The 12,095-nt window shown below is 34.5% G+C and overlaps 1 protein-coding gene across 1 annotated transcript in view; it reads right to left on the reverse strand.

The window, feature by feature from the left end:
* Positions 1-6,089: 6,089 nt before the first annotated feature.
* The window catches only part of LOC136033957 (facilitated trehalose transporter Tret1-like), a 43,225-nt gene continuing 37,219 nt past the window's right edge, over positions 6,090-12,095 (reverse strand). The window contains exon 7 of the mRNA XM_065714982.1: positions 6,090-11,270. Coding sequence (XP_065571054.1) covers positions 10,836-11,270 — 435 coding nt within the window. The 3' untranslated portion in view covers positions 6,090-10,835. The remainder of the gene's footprint in view (positions 11,271-12,095) is intronic.

Here is a 12,095-nt window from a genome sequence, read left to right on the forward strand (position 1 = left end):
TCCCAACAGCTAGTATATATATATATATATATATATATATATATATATATATATATATATATATATATATATATATATATATATATATATATATATATATATATATATATATATATATATATATAAAAATAAGTTGTCTGTCTGTCTGTGGATCAGGTGACGTCATGTTTCTGTGTTGACTGACGTCATGAAATTAGTTGTCGTCATTTTTGCTTTGACGGTGACGTCATTAACGGTATTAAGACATTTGTTCACGGAAATGTTTAATTGTAAAATGACTGAAGAACCTACAATGGCAACAGCCGAGGAAGCTGCTCAAAGAGTTTATGCCAAAAAACTTGCTGCTGATAGAGAAAGTAAGAAAAGAAAGCGTTCCGAGGAATCACAAGAACAGCAAGAAAACAGGCTTGCGGCTAAAGAACGCAAAACCGCGCAGTTAGATGAAAATCCACCTGGACAGCGAGAGTCAAAACATATCAAAACTGAAAATGATAGCGATGATGATTGGGTTTAGGATTTTGACTTGGATAAGGTCATCAATGCCTACCAGATTTAAGTTAAAAAAACAAAGGTTCGTCGATATGTACTTGTACTATGTACTATATGTACTATGTACTATAGTGACGCCGAAAAATAAAGAAGAAAAAGAAAACTGAAAAAAGAAAAAAGGTAAAAAACTAAAAAAAAAACTAAAAAGAAAAAACACTCAAAGAGAAATTACAGACTGGGACACAAATGACGACCGAGACAGAGGGAATATAAGTGACGACCGGGAACCTCAAAGAGAAATTACCGACTGGGACACCCGGACACAAATCACGACCGGGACACAGGGAATATAAATGACGACCGGGACACAGGGACACAACTACAACGGGGACGCCGGGGGCACAGGCGGGATATATAAATGACGACCGGGACACAGGGATTGTTCGAATAGAAATTACAGACCGGGACACCGGGACACAAATGACGACCGGGACACCGGGACACAGGGAATATAAATGACGACCGGGACACTCAAAGAGAAATTACAAACTGGGACACCGGGACACAGGGAATATAAATGACGACCGGGACACAGGGACACATCATTAGAATAATGAGGTATAGATCTGAATACGGATTGTTTTTCCCATGGACAATTATATGTTGCATGTTCAAGAGTCAGTAAACCTGACAATCTATTTATATGCACAGACAATGGGACAGAGAAGAATGTTGTATATTCGCATGTTTTACGTAGTTAAAAACATATATTTATATCTATCTCTATTCACAGGTGGGACACAGGGACACAACTACAATGGCGCGTAACTAATATGGCGCGTAACGACTTACGCGCGCGGGGGGGCTTGGGGGGGCGCGAAGCGCCCAACCAACTAGGTGTTGGGGTGGCGCGAAGCGCCACCCCAACAGCTAGTATATATATATATATATATACATATATATATATTAATGTTTTTAAGTACGTAAAACTTGCGAATATACAACATTCTTCAATGTGCCATTGTCTGTGCATATAAATAGATTGTCAGGTTTACCGACTCTTGAACATGCAACATAAAATTGTCCATGGGAAAAGCAATCCGTATTCAGATCTATACCTCATTATTCTGATGATTGCCCTCGAGCTTTGTTGATGGTGATTGCTAATCGAACATTCCCTGTGTCCCCGTCGTCATTTATATATCCCCCTGTGCCCCCGGCATACCCCTTGTAGTTGTGTCCCTGTGTCCCGGTCGTCATTTATATTCCCGCTATCTCGGTCTTCATTTGTGTCCCAGTCTGTAATTTCTCTTTGAGCGTCCCAGTCGTCATTTATATTCAATGTGTCCCGGTGTCCCGGTCGTCATTTGTGTCCCAGTATCCCAGTCTGTAATTTCTCTTTGAGTATCCCGGTCGTCATTTATATTCCCTGTGTCCCGGTTTTTAGTTTTCTTTTTCTCCTTTATTTTTCAGTTTTTACTTTTTTTAGCTTGTTTTTCTTTTTCAGTTTTTAGTTTTTTTAGTTTTTTTTATAAGTTTTTGTTTTTTTTTCAATTTAGTTTTTTTGTAGTTTTACCTTTTTTTTAGTTTTTTTCTTTTTTAGTTTTTTTTTCTTTTTTAGTTTTTAGTTTTTTACCTTTTTTCTAGTTTTTTTTTAGTTTTTTAGCTTTTTTGTTTTTTTAGTATTTTCTTTTTAGTTTTTTTGTAGTTTTTACCTTTTTTAGTTTTTTTTTCTTCTTTTGTATTAATGCTAAAGCCAAGGTTCGAGCCTGGAACCTCTCGGACATGGAACCTTGAACATAACGCTTCACCAACTCAGCTATTTCGACACGCTTTTTTTTCTTACTTTCTCTATCAGCCGCAAGTTTTTGGGCATAGACATATGTTGCATGTTCAAGAGTCGGTAAACCTGTAGTGGGACACAGGGACACAACTACAATGGTGCGTGACTAATATGGTGCGTAACGGTTTACGCGCGCGGGGGGCTTGGGTTTGGCGCGAAGCACCCCCACCAACTAGGTGTTAGGGTAGCGCAAATACAACATTCTTGGCTGTCCCATTGTCTGTGCATATAAATAGATTGTCAGGTTTACCGACTCTTGAACATGCAACATATAATAGTCCATGGGAAAAACAATCTGTATTCAGATTTATACCTCATTATTCTAATGATTGCCCTTGAGCTTTGTTGATGGTGATTGCTAATTAAACATTCCCTGCGTCCCCGTCGTCAATTATATATCCCCCTGTGCCCTCCGGCGTCCCCGTTGTAGCTGTTTCCCTCTGTCCCGGTCGTCATTTGTGTCCTGGTGTCCTAGTCTGTAATTTCTCTTTGAGTGTCGCCGTCGTCATTTATATTCACTGTGTCCTGGTCGTCATTTGTGTCCCGGTGCTTTGTTGATGGTGATTGCTAATCGAACATTCCTTGTGTCCCGGTCGCTTTCTCTTTGAGTATCCCGGTCGTCATTTATATTCCCTATGTCCCGGTGTCCCGGTCGTCATTTGTGTCCCGATGTCCCGGTTTGTAATTTCGTCAGTCGACAAACATGACGTCAGTCGACACACAAACATGACGTCACTCGACACACAGACAACTTATTTTTATATATATAGATAGAATATACCAATTCAAAAACGAATGTATTCAAGCCGATGTAGCTGAGTTGGTAAGGCGTTATGTTCCTTTTAACTAAAAGCTAAAAAAGAGAAAAACTAAAAAAAATTAAAAAAACTAAAAAAATGTAAAACCTACAAAAAAACTAAAAACTAATAAAAAACTAAAAAAGCTAAAAAAAACTAAAAAATAAAAAAAATAAAAAAGGTAAAAAACTAAAAAAAACTAAAAACTAAAAAGAAAAAACTAAAAAAAAGGAAAAAAATTGAAAAATAAAGGAGAAAAAGTAAACTAATAAAATATAAATAAAAATAAAAAAACTAAAAAAAGGTAAAAACTATAAAAAAAACTAAAAAAAAAGAAAAAAGTAAAAAAGCTTAAAAAAAGGTAAAAACCAAAAAAAAAAAATAAAAAAAGGAAAAAAACTAAAAATTTTTCTTCGTTTACCAATTCAAAAACGAATTTATTCAAGCCAATATAGCTGAGTTAGTAAGGCGTTATGTTCCAGGTTCTAGGTTCAAGAGGTTCCAGGTTCGAACCTTGGCTTAAAAAAAACTAAAAACTAATAAAAAAACTAAAAAAACTAAAAAAAATAAAAAGGTAAAAAACTAAAAACTAAAAACTAAAAAGAAAAAAACTAACAAAAGGAAAAAACTGAAAAATAAAGGAGAAAAAGAAAACTAAAAAATAGAAATAAAAAATAAAAAAAGGTAAAAACTATAAAAAAAACGAAAAAGAAAAAAGAAAAAAACTAAAAAAGCTAAAAAAAGGTAAAAACAAAAAAATAAAAACAAAAAAAGGAAAAAAACTAAAAATTTATTTCATCATATACCAATTCAAAAACGAATGTATATACAGACTGGGACACAAATGACGAACGGGCCACCGGGACACAGGGAATATATATAAAAATAAGTTGCCTGTCTGTCTGTCTGTCTGTCGAGTGACGTCGTGTTTGTCCGCATAACGTCTGAATTATTTCATCATATACCAATTCAAAAACGAATGTATTCAAGCCGATGTAGCTGATTTGGTAAGGCGTTATGTTCCAGGTTCTAGGTTCAAGAGGTTCCAGGTTCGAACCTTGGCTTAAAAAAAGGTAAAAACTACAAAAAAAACTAAAAACTAATAGAAAAACTAAAAAAGCAAAAAACTAAAAAAAAACTAAAAAAAATTAAAAAAAATTAAAAAAAGGTAAAAAACTAAAAAAACTAAAAACAAAAAAGAAAACAAAACTAAAAAAAGGAAAAAAACTGAAAAATAAAGGAGAAAAAGAAAACTAAAAAAATAAAAATAAAAAAAAATAAAAAAAAGGTAAATACTACAAGAAAAAACTAAAAAGAAAAGAGAAAAAAAACTATAAAAGCTAAAAAAGGTAAAAACCAAAAAAAAACTAAAAAGAAAAAAAGGAAAAAAAAACTAAAAATTTATTTCATCATATACCAATTCAAAAACGAATGAATATACAGACCAGGAAACCGGGACACAAATGACGACCGGGACACAGGGAATATAAATTGACGACCGGGACACTCAAAGATAAATTAAAGACTGGGACACCGGGACACAAATGACGACCGGGACACAGAGAATATAAATGACGACCGTGACACAGTGACACAACTACAACGGGGACGCTGGGGGGCACAGGGGGATATATAAATGACGACGGGGACACAGGGAATGTTCGATTAGCAATCACCATCAACAAAGCTCAAGGGCAATCATTAGAATCATAAGGTATACATCTGAATATGGATTGTTTTTCCCATGGATAATTATATGTTGCATGTTCAAGAGTCGGTAAACCTGACAATCTATTTATATGCATAGACAATGGGACAACGAACAATGTTGTATATTCGCAAGTTTTACGTAGTTAAAAACATATATATATATATAAATATATTCACAGGTGGGACACAGGGACACAACTATAATGGCGCGTAACTAATATGGCGCGTAACGACTTACGTGCGCGGGGGGGCGCAAAGCGCCCTCACCAACTAGGTGGCTACCACCAACTAGCCACCAACAGCTAGTCTATATATATAAAAAGAAGTTGTTTGTTTGTGTGTCTGTCGACTGACGTCATGTTTGTGTGTCGACTGATGTCATGTTTGTCGACTGAGTCATTATAAGGATTGAGCTGTATGTCGTCATGAAGTTGTTTGTCGACTGACGTTATGTTTGTCGACTGATGAAATTACAGACCGGGACACAAATGACGACCGGGACACCGGAGCTCAAGGGCAATCATTAGAATAATGAAGTAGATATCTGAATACGGATTGTTTTTCCCATGGACAATTATATGTTGCATGTTCAAGAGTCGGTAAACCTGAAAATCTATTTATATGCACAGACAATGGGACAGCGAAGAATGTTGTATATTCGCAAGTTTTACGTAGTTAAAAACATATATATATATATATATATACTAGCTGTTGGGGTGGCGCTTCGCGCCACCCCAACACCTAGTTGGTGGGGGCGCTTCGCGCCCCCCCAAGCCCCCCCGCGCGCGTAAGTCGTTACGCGCCATAATAGTTACGCGCCATTGTAGTTGTGTCCCTATGTCCCACCTGTGAATATAGATATATATATATATATGGTTTTAACTACGTAAAACTTGCGAATATACAACATTCTTTGCTGTCCCATTGTCTTTGCATATAAATAGATTGTCAGGTTACCCCCCTGTTTCCCCCGGTGTCCCCGTTGTAGTTGTGTCCCTGTGTCCCGGTCGTCATTTATATTCCCTGTGTCCCGGGTCCCGGTCATCATTTGTATCCCGGTGTCCCGGTCTGTATATACATTCGTTTTTTAGTTTTGTTTTTCTCCTTTATTTTTTTCCTTTTTTTTTCTTTTTTAGCTTATTTAGATTTTTAGATTTTTTAGTTTTTTTTATTAGTTTTTAGTTTTTATTTCTTTTTAGTTTTTTTGTCCCGGTCGTCATTTATATCCCCCTGTTTCCCCCGGTGTCCCCGTTGTAGTTGTGTCCCTGTGTCCCGGTCGTTATTTATATTCCCTGTGTCCCGGTCGTCATTTGTATCCCGGTGTACCGGTCTGTATATACATTCGTTTTTTAGTTTTGTTTTTCTCCTTTATTTTTTTCCTTTTTTTTTCTTTTTTAGTTTATTTAGATTTTTAGATTTTTTAGTTTTTTTATTAGTTTTTAGTTTTTTTTTCTTTTTAGTTTTTTTGTAGTTTTTACCTTCTTTTTAGTTTTGTTAATTTTTTTTTTTTACTTGTGTCCTGGTCGTCATTTATACTCCCTGTGTCCCGGTGCTTTGTTGATTGCTAATCGAACATTCCTTTTGTCCTGGTCGCTTTCTCTTTGAGTGTCGTCATTTATTTTTTTCTTTTTTAGTTCTTTTAGTTTTTACCTTTTTTAGTTTTTTTTTAGTTTTTAGTTTTTTTAGTTTTTTACCTTTTTTTAGTTTTTTTAGTTTTTTAGCTTTTTTATTTTTTTTATTAGTTTTTAGTTTTTTTGTAGTTTTTGCCTTTTTTTTAGTTTTTTGTCCTGGTCGCTTTCTCTTTGAGTGTCGTCATTTATTAGTTTTTTCCTTTTTTTTTTAGTTTTTTATTGGTTTTTACCTTTATTTTAGCTTATTTTTCAGTTTTTTCCTTTTTTTTAGTTTTTTTTTATTTTTTATTTTTTTTAGTTTTTTACATTTTTTTAGTTTTTTTAGTTTTTTTAGTTTTTTAGCTTTTTTACTTTTTTTATTAGTTTTTAGTTTTTTTTTGTAGTTTTTGCCTTTTTTTAGTTTTTTCAGTTTTTTTTTTAGTTTTTTATTGGTTTTTACCTTTATAGTTTTTTTAGTTTTTTAGCTTTTTTATTTTTTTTATTAGTTTTTAGTTTTTTTTGTAGTTTTTGCCTTTTTTTAGTTTTTTCAGTTTTGACGTCACCTAATCCAGTTTTTTCAGGTGACGTCACCTGACACATCCATCCACACATCCACAGACAGACAACTTATTTTTATATATATAGATATATATATTCACAGGTGGGACACAGGGACAGAACTACAATGGCGCGTAAGTAATATGGCACGTAACGACTTACACGCGCAGGGAGCTTGGGGTGACGCCCCACCAAAGGGGTTGGGAGCCCCACCAACTAGGTGTTGGGGTGACGCGAAGCGCCATCCCAACAGCTAGTGTTAAATATTTTATTCGATCCTCCTGAAACTCTATTCAAAGTAAACCGAGTTACTTTTGACAACTTTATCTTCCAACTGCGTTATAGAATCACAGTAACTACTCTTGTAATATTGGCAATAGTCCAACTCAGTTTGTTGAACAATCCATCCGCTGCAACATGGATGATTCATCGAAACTTCGATATTACACGACTTATTGTTGGATTCATTCGACATTTATCCTTCCGCCGAAGCTAAACGGGACAGTCGGTGAAGATGTTCCGTATCCAGGTATTGGAACGTACACGGATGAACTTGAAAAACAGTATATTGGATATTACCAATTTGTTTAATTTTTTTCAGAAATTAAGATAATTTTATTGTTGAGTACCGAGACACCACACGTGCAGCTTTCGGAATTAGGTATTTAGCTCCGGCTATTTGGAATGATATCCCAGCTGGCATTAGAGAGGCGGAACATTTTGGGTCGTTTAAAGTAAAATTAAAAAAAACATTTATTGCGAGTGGGCAGTTAATATTATTATTATTATTATTGTTAGCCTTTTTTATGCATATTCTGGTATTAAGGGGTAATTGAGTGAGAGTGTTTTTGTCCTTCTTTAATATTGTTTTTATTTAATTAGGTTGAGAATTAGAGGATTGCAGCCGTCCAACATCAGGCTGTTAGAGCCTTCCCCCGGCGGTTGTGTGCATTTCTAGTTTTTGTAATTTAGTAGTTAATAAAGAGTTCATTAATTCAAAAAAAATTCTGCTCCTCCAAGTGGCATTATTTTATATCCCACACTACATATGGAAAAGCTGGGATTCTGAAGGAATCAAAATGCTGATACAGGACTTAAATTGAGTTCATGGTTTAGAGAAGAAGAAGAAGACTTAACAGAAGGATTTCAAAAAGAGGCTCGGATATTACTCAGAAATTACATTAATTACCTTAATTCGCACATTGGAGTTATTTCAGAAACAATCTATGGGCCAATAATATGTATGCAAGGGTATACTTTATTTGTAAAAATCTTAAATTGCTTGAACGCCCTTTTCTAAGCTTATCTTTTAGACAATTTTCTTGGTTACGAATTCACAAAATATGGAGGAGAAGTAGTGCAGTTTCTTTACCAGCATCCTAAGCTAAGGATAAAATCGATCCAATGTCTTCGGATCTTTCCGAAACAGGCAAAATGTGCCGCTTATAATTGTGGAGGAACAGGAACGATCCAAAAAGTGGATATATTGTGCTTGCTGCTTTTAAATATATATATAGATGAGAAGATCTTTGTGTTCTTGTGGTTCTGGTTTATTGTTCTATTCTGTCTGTCTCTGCTCGTACTGATCTATAGAATATTGGTATTTTGTTGTGAGACTACACACCAATTGTCTCCTCACATGCGAGCCAGATTTGCATCTGACGATGATGTTATTACAGTGAATAAGAAATGTGAATTTGGTGATTGGTTTTTGCTCATTCAGCTAGCAAGGAATATAGATCTGGCCAATTTCAAAGTGTTTCTTGGAGATTTAGCTGCGGAATTCAAAAAAATGAAGTCCAAATCTTATAGACATTAAAAGTTGTAAAAGAAACCCCTTAAAAGTTGTGTTAGATGATGTTGAACTAAATCATAGGCTGAGAACCATACACAGGAAAATACATTTTTCAACCTGCTAATGTAATATTTTACTATTATGACTTCTGGCTTCATCTTTCACATTTTGGCCATTTTTTCTATGGCCTGCACTTGTATGCAAAAATATGAAGTTCAAATGACCTGAAAGCTCAGTGCTTTCAGGTCAAACCCCTTAAAAGTTGTGCTTGATGACGTAGAACTTAATCAAAGGATGAGAACCTTACACAGGAAAATACATTTTTCAACGTTTTTATCCTCAAACACACAATTTCCAGACCTTTCAATCTGGTTGAAAAAAATGGCTATCTCAAAATTATTGATTGGATGTGTTTGGGGAAACGATAGGCGTGGGAGGGGAGTTAGGTGCCCTCCAATCACTTTCGACTATTGAAAAAGACACTAGCTCTTTCAATTTCCAATTGAATGAGCCCTTTTTGAAGTTTCTACGACAACTCCTTCAATACGTATCCCCCTGGTCTAAAACCAAAAAAAAAAAAAAAAATACATTGTGCCCACATCTCTCTTTACTTAGGCAGTGCTATTGCGCTGTCAATTATTAAAGGAATATTAGGTTTTCCACAAATAGCACAGAGTCAAATATAATAGGGCCCACTACGCAGGCTACGTAAGGTAAACAACACTTCTTATGTATGTTTTCTTGATCTTCTTATCTTATTGACGGAATATTAGGTTTAAACTTGTCAGACAACTGCGCCATTTAAACACGTCATATGTACAAAACGTCATATCCATGTTTTCTTGATCATCTTGTTCTTATTGATGAAATATTAGCTTTTAAAATCATTGTACAACGGGTAATTTCAATACATGACCTATAAAAAACGTCCTATGTATGTTTTCCTGATCTAATTATTTATATTGAAGGAATATTAGGTTTTCACATAAATAGCACGGGAGCAAAGGTAATAGTGCTTACTATGCACGTCATATACACAACACGTCAATGGTATGTTTTCTTGATCTCCTAATTCTCACTGGATGAATATTTGATTTATTCTTACGCAAAATGAAAAATAAAATTATGTCGACCATATAGGTTTGAATTAAAAAATTTTAAATTTAGAATCCATTCGCCCTTTTAGGAAAGTATCACGAGAAATTATTGTTAAAATAAGGATTTTAATATTTAAAATTAAGAATTAAGGATTTTTTTAAGATTCTAGTTGTTTTATCCCACCCTAAATCATAAGTTGATCTAAGCCCACATTTGAATTATTTATTTTTTCCCAGTAAGTTTTGCAAAGACAAGCATGATAGTACACACTATGTACGCTATAAATACATAAAACACGACACACAACATACAACCCATACAACATACATACAACAACATATATACATACAACACGTCATTTGTACCAATACATAATTCACTTCGGTAAACTAGTAATTATTTTCCAATCAAAGAGGTTTTTAGTGAACAATTGTACATCTTAAAAAATACATTTACACAACTTTATTAACATCCCGTGGCAATTTAGAATTATCGCTCAATCTGAATATTTCTCTAGCCTCATAGTCATGTGACTGTGGTGAAATTATCATCAAGAGGAATAGTAATTCTATAGATTTTCTTTTAAACAGCAAATACTCAGAAAAGTTAGTCCTTATTCTGTGTACTTGTTTAGCAGCTCTTAATTTTCTATTATATTTTGGTTCTTAATGTTTCTATTTCTTGAATTTCTGACATTAACTTTTAATAGTCATTAAAATTCTTAGTCTTATCTTCTTTTGTAGCTTATGAACCTATTACTGATTCTTTACCTATGCAGAAATTTGTTATATAATTGAGGAAGATACTTTTTTAACGCATATCTTACAAGGGGGTGGTTGATGATTTCAACTGAAAAGGGTACTCAGCTAAAAAGCTTAAGGGTCTTTTTTGTTAAAAACATACCTTTCATAAGATGATATACATATTAACACATACTACACATTTTCTTGTTTGTTTTTTGTATTTCTCAACATGTCTTGATTTTCCTCCACTTCGACCATAGGCAATTTACAAAAAAAATCTTCAATTTCTTGTATAGTTTTACCCTTTGTTTCAGGCAAGAAAAAATAAATGAATATAGAACCAAAAATGCAACTTGCAGCATAAATCCAAAATACTCCGTGACTTCCAATAGACTTAACCAACAAAGGATACATTTTAACCACTGCGAATCCTGTTAGCAAATTACAACCAGAGCTAATACCCCCAAGGACATTTCTAAACCTTAAAGGTAATATTTCACCCAAAATAAGAAAAGGGACACTGTTAAAACCAGATGCGAATGCAATAATGTACACCATCAAACATGCCAAGGGAAGCCAACTTAAAGTATGTGTGATGTTCCATGACTCATCAGTGGCTGTGTTTTCCTGCAAATAAATAAACATTCTTTAACACCAGATCAATATAAAAATGGTGAACTATTTGTATAAGCTCGAGGAAAAAAGAGGGACACACACACATACATTTACACACACACACACACACACACACACACACACACACACACACACACACACACACACACACACACACACACACACACACACACACACACACACACACACACACACACACACACACACACACACACACACACACATATATATATATATATATATATATATATATATATATATATATATATATATATATATATATATATATATATATATATATATATATATATATATATATATGTTTTTAACTACGTAAAACTTGCGAATATACAACATTCTTTGCTGTCCCACTGTCTGTGCATATAAATAGATTGTCAGGTTTACCGACTCTTGAACATGCAACATATAATGGTCCATGGGAAAACAATCCGTATTCAGATCTATACCTCATGATTCTAATGATTGCCCTTGAGCATTGTTGATGGTGATTGCTAATCGACCATTCCCTGTGTCGCCGTCGTTATTTATATATCCCCCTGTGCCCCCCGGCATCCCCGTTGTAGTTGTGTCCCTGTGTCCCGGTCGTCATTTATATTCCCTGTGTCCCGGTCGTCATTTGTGTCCCGGTGTCCCAGTCTGTGATTTCTCTTTGAGTGTCCCGGGTGTCATTTATATTCCTTGTGTCCCGGTGTCCCGGTCGTCATTTGTGTTGTCAAGTGCTGTATTAACGTAATTCTAATGTAAGGAGTAGGAATAATGTATGGTGTAGGAGTATAAATAAAAAAAATAATCATT

Source organism: Artemia franciscana, chromosome 12, assembly GCF_032884065.1.
Source record: "Artemia franciscana chromosome 12, ASM3288406v1, whole genome shotgun sequence".
NCBI classification, from domain to species: Eukaryota; Metazoa; Arthropoda; class Branchiopoda; order Anostraca; family Artemiidae; genus Artemia; species Artemia franciscana.